The 5,395-nt window shown below is 32.4% G+C and overlaps 1 protein-coding gene across 1 annotated transcript; it reads left to right on the top strand.

Moving 5' to 3' along the window:
* The first annotated feature begins 4,966 nt into the window (after nucleotides 1-4,966).
* Nucleotides 4,967-5,395, top strand: LOC114736957 (ethylene-responsive transcription factor ERF098-like). Its single transcript, XM_028924837.1, has one exon. It carries the CDS (start codon nucleotides 4,967-4,969, stop codon nucleotides 5,393-5,395), a length of 429 nt encoding a protein of 142 aa, XP_028780670.1.

The following is a 5,395-nucleotide window of genomic DNA, read 5'->3' as shown; positions in this document are numbered from 1 at the left end:
AGAATTTTTCCCTCCAATTATTCCAAGGCGTGATATGGATCGGAGCATGATTATGAATCCTCACTTAGAGCGCGCACACGATTAACGACGGATTAATACGCACGTTGACCTTCTCATCATATGTAACTTGACTTTCCCTTCATTCCAATTCCACTCTCGCGTTTCAAAACTTCCAAGCACAGCCTAATAAAATGCCAAACTCATAATTGAATCCTTTAGACTAATATTCACTCCGATTTTAAATACTCCATCCAGTCTATAATATAACACGTTAGTTAACAAAATTATCATCCAAAATATAAAACGTTATAAGAATAATTATTGTCATTTTTTTTTATTTTTACCCCTATTAAATATAGGAGAGAGGTGAGAGATAATAAAAGTATGACATAAAATGCAATTTTATCATTTTTTTTAGGAGTAAAATATGATAACTTTATCATTTTAAGACACATTTAATGACTAAACTTACTTTTTTTTTTATACGTGAGAAAAGTTAGCCAGCTTTTGATATTATGGATTGGGGGAGTATAAATTAATTGTAGGGTATTTAATGGTTTTTTTTAATTTCACCCTTATTTAATTATTATGGGAAAGAGAGAAAGAAGGGAGAGAGTTAAGCAGGATTAGTAATAAACAAAGAGGGGGGAAATTTTGAATTTTTTTTTATCTATTTAATACGTTACTTGATATGTGAGCATCAATTATAAGTCACTCATAATAACTAAACATAAGTGGTATCAAGTGTTAATATTTGTGAATATTGTAGCATATTCTTCATGTGTGCCATATATATGTGCGTGTGTATATGCCGCCCTAGTTAATTAGTATGAACTGATTATTCACACAATGACAAACGGCGACAACATTAAGTGACGGGTCAACCAAGAGAACAGCATCAACGTCTTTAATCAGCAAAGCACAAATCACTAAGGCATAATTGTCGGCGGAGAAGGGTTACATACATTGTTTTCATGGAGCAATGGTCATAATAAATTGCATAATAATCCCACCTTGCTGCTGAGGAATGATTAAAGAAGGCAACCATAGCCAAGTAAACATAATCCCTCCCCCCCCCCCCCCCAAATCTGTAGTATTTAATGTTATGGTTCTTGACAATTTGAGTGAAGGCCATTTTCTTCTGCTCTCTCCTTTATATATTGTATATTATCTAAAACGTGGAAAGAACTTTTGTTATTCTTTTATCCCCATCGTTCAATGGTTTGTTTAATCTTTAATAACAACACACTTTGAAAAAAAAATTGTAATTAATATCTTTTAGAGAATTCTCTCAAGTATTCATCCATCATAGTCAAATCAAAGACCACTTTTCTAAATTAAATCAATTAAATAATGCTTTAAATATAAATAATTCGTCTTCCTTGGGAAAAAAAAATCAATGTCCATTCTTTTTTGTTTTGTTTTTAATTACTTTCGATGGTGAGTCATTCTTCAAAATGTTAGAACTTATCATACGTGAGGGGACATGGGGCTCACCAAAGCAATCCCCTTTACTTTTTATAAAAGAAGGCTACGTCGCATTAACTAGGAGAGTGTTCGAGATTCATACCGTATTAATTAGCGAAAGGAATCAAATTGATAAAAAGACGAGGGAAAAATCTCAATTATCAAAGCCTAATCCAAGCTTTCCACTATGATTAGCCAGCAAATTAGTGCATTTATATGTTCACCTCACATAAGAGACGACAAATATTAAGAATTCGATTCTCTCTCAGTGTTCATAATTTCTTGAATTTATGTGGTGGAAAGATTTTTGAATGAGCACAGGATCATTCCACCATGGAAGATCTCAAATTGATACATTCTCTCCTATTCTAAATATACAAATTGGATAACAATCTATAGAGATTAATGAATTGTTTGTAAAAAGATGTATTTTGATTTTTCTAAAGCATCCATTTTGATTATTTATATTGACAATTACTCTGTTGATAAAAGAAAACCCCTTAATATGTGAAATTAACATGGAATTTATGAAAAAAATTATAATTTAAATGACAAAGTAAATTAAAGTGTTATATTTATGATGAAAAAAAACCCTTTTATTAATTCTTATATTTAGGACTAGAAGGAGTATCTTGCAGAATCAAGCTAAGTTCAGGGAATGAACTTTGATGAGAATGATTATACCTGTGTGAAATTATATGCAATGGCTTTGTTAATTTGCTACTCAATTATTGTACTTCACCCTCCTTCCCCGTAATTTCATGTTGGATAATTATCGTCTTCATTCTCTTTTTGTCTTCTTCACTCAAATTCTCTTTACTTTAATTTGTCCAATAAGATTAATTAACAATGACTCTGCCCACACTGTAGCCCTGCTCCTGCGGATCTGTGTAACTTTGTATTCAATCTCAACTGCCGTGTGCTCATTGCTAGCAAAAGCACTGGATGCTTTTGTAGATAGGTAACTCCATTTGTATGTGTACAATATATAATGTAATCTCTCGTTCTTAATATAAAAAACTAGAAAATTAATTTGTAAATACTAAAATAATTAGTTAATTTAATTATTTGTAATAAATGTGTATTAGTTTATCAAAATTACCCTCTTGAATCAGGTATGCGTATTAAAACTGTCCTTTGATGGGAAGTTCTCTCAATATATGCAATTAACAATGACATTTTAGGTTGAAAAATTGTAAATTTGAAAAACAAACAAACAGATGAAGGTGTTATATTTATAATCAATATGAAACTCTTGTTTAACTCTTTTGTTTTAGACATGAGGCACTTTGTATTGATGATGATCAATTTGTATTCCGTTTATGAATGCGCTCTTTGGTTGGTATATTTTTGCCAAATGATTACTGTATTGGGGACAGTGAGAGAGTATCACAAATAAAAATATTCAGAGAAAAATAATTTGCAAGATGCCCTATAATATATTCTTCCGGTCCTAAATGTAAGACCCTTATACACACTAGTATAAGGGTTTTATATTTAGGACCGGAGAGCAAGTCACTTTCATCTAGCTCATTGGAATTAATAAAAATTAGTTATTTTATTAAAATACTGAGAAAAAAATTTTCCAGCCTTATCGTTAATTATTAACACTACATTTTAAACAAACAAATATCCGACAAACTTGTTGGAAATTTTCAAAAATGGTATTCTATAAAAAAAAAATCTCAAAAACTCATGCAGAGTAACCTACATATAAGACCACAATTTCCCTATAGAATGTGACATACTCAAAAGAAATATAATAGTAGGTGGAGCAAGTATTTTCCTAGAAAATAAAACAAAATAAACAAAAACATGTTTGGAGGAATCGCGATTTTAGATCAAAAGGTGAATTTAATTTTCTTTTTTGGTAGAAGGGTGAATTTAATTTTGATCAAGGTCAAAAGATCGCACAATTTCAATCGAGGACCAAGTCATATAGTAATTTAGTGATATTTTAAAATTTTGCATTAGAGGTTTTTTTGGGTCAAAATTTGACACTAAAGGACCAAAAATCAGTAGGTAATTACTGGTATTCTTAAATTTGACACTGATATTTATTTTGAAACTTAACACTGATATTTTAAATTTTGAAACACGACTTTGAATATCATTGTCAAATTTTTGAAATATCAGCAGCATCAAATTTTGGAATCTCAAACTATCGTCTTATCGACATTTAGTCAGATACCAATAAATTTTGCTACAATTTAAGCTATTTAATAGTTTTCTTAATTTGTCTGCATAATTATAATTGATAGGTATTCCAAGATAGATAGAGAAAGCATAAATATTAAGAAATATATTAATTTTACTTGACTAAAATAGCCTCATCAATAAGGGAAGAATTGTTTAAAAAAAAGGTGATATTTGATTTAAATTCTTAAGCACGGTAATTTAATTGAAATGAAATGAAAACTCTAAGAATGATCCTGATCATTTTCAAATGAATGGAATATATCATATAAAATTGTCAAATCGTGATTTGTTCGTGGACTGTGCAAGACCCTTTAGAGTGAGACAAAGGAGAAAATTTGATTCATTTTCTAAAAGAATAAAACGAGTAACATTAAACCCATTTTCAATTTTCGATTTGAAACGTCAAACCATAGACGAAGTGAGCGTTTTCTTGTGAAATAAATGCAAAATCTGCTTTAATTTGAATCACTTGTAAATATCGCTCTGAACTTTCAAATTAAATTTGATAAATGATGTCTTATTAGCTCTAAATTCCAACCAATATAGGTCTTTCTCATATTTTTCTCATTTGCAAATTTAAAATATGAAATATCTGCATATAATTGAAGTGAACTCATTTGGGTATAGAACTCAATCGTTCTCTTTATTAAATAACACGCCAATTATAGGATATCTTGAGTAACAAATGATCTTAACTTCACAAGAGAAAATCGGAAGTTCGATAGTTTTATTCATAAGTTGCCAAAGTTCGATAGTCTTAAAATTTTTCCTAATATTAAATTTGTTTGTGGGTTCAGTTCAATCTAAATATACTCGCATATACAAAGATACACACACACACACATCGGTATCGAATCCCAAATACGGATCACACGAAAAGAGCTCAGAAAATGAACAGAACTTCAATGTTACTAGTGGCACAAACTATATATGAAGCGTCAGGAAAATATATATGAACGATTCGTGCACTCCATGGAATAATTCATGTGAAAAAGGAGAAACAAAAACAAGAGATTTCGCCAAGTTGCTAGATCGATAAAAAGATTTATCCCCCGCTGATATAGTTGTCTTCTGGTCGTATACTCGTATATATAATTTATGCAAAAAACATAGACACAATCGAAGAATCAAATCTAGGATATGAACATCGGTGGTGACCAGTGATAACACTGTTTCCCTCTCATTCCAAAACTCTCCCACGCGCATTACATATTGGCAATATGTCTATATAAGCGTTGAAAATTTGTAAGATCAAAACACCAAATACTTAAAAGGCAAAGGTGAAGATCAAAAGACAAGCATGGATGGTCACAAGGGAAAGCAGGAGAAGGCGAAGGATGAGACAAGGTACCGGGGTGTCCGGAGGCGGCCATGGGGGAAGTACGCGGCGGAGATTAGGGATCCGTCGAAGCAAGGGGCGAGGCTGTGGCTGGGGACGTTTGATACGGCGGAAGAAGCAGCCAGAGCCTACGATAGGGCTGCCTTCAACATGAGGGGTCATCTTGCAATCCTTAATTTCCCTAATGAGTATTATTCTCAGCTGATGCCCCCAGCATGTGGTCCCTTTTGGCCGCCTCCTTCTTCTTCGTCTTCTCACGGTCCTGTAAGTGCAGGCCCATCGTCTGGTCCGCTGCGGAAGCAAGTTTTTGAGTTTGAGTATCTGGATAATCAGGTGCTCGAAGACCTGCTAGAATCAGAAGAGGAGAAGAAGAGAAGAATGCGGGATTGA

This window comes from Neltuma alba, unplaced genomic scaffold, assembly GCF_004799145.2.
Source record: "Neltuma alba isolate B1F8T4 unplaced genomic scaffold, ASM479914v2 tig00013391_pilon, whole genome shotgun sequence".
In the NCBI taxonomy this organism is placed as follows: domain Eukaryota; kingdom Viridiplantae; phylum Streptophyta; class Magnoliopsida; order Fabales; family Fabaceae; genus Neltuma; species Neltuma alba.
The sequence above is the reverse complement of the archived record's forward strand: the minus strand, read 5'-3'. Positions and strand labels throughout refer to the sequence as shown.

Bases quoted from the DNA above. Each gene is read 5' to 3' on its own strand.
- LOC114736957 (XM_028924837.1), top strand. From the start codon at position 4,967: ATGGATGGTCACAAGGGAAAGCAGGAGAAGGCGAAGGATGAGACAAGG.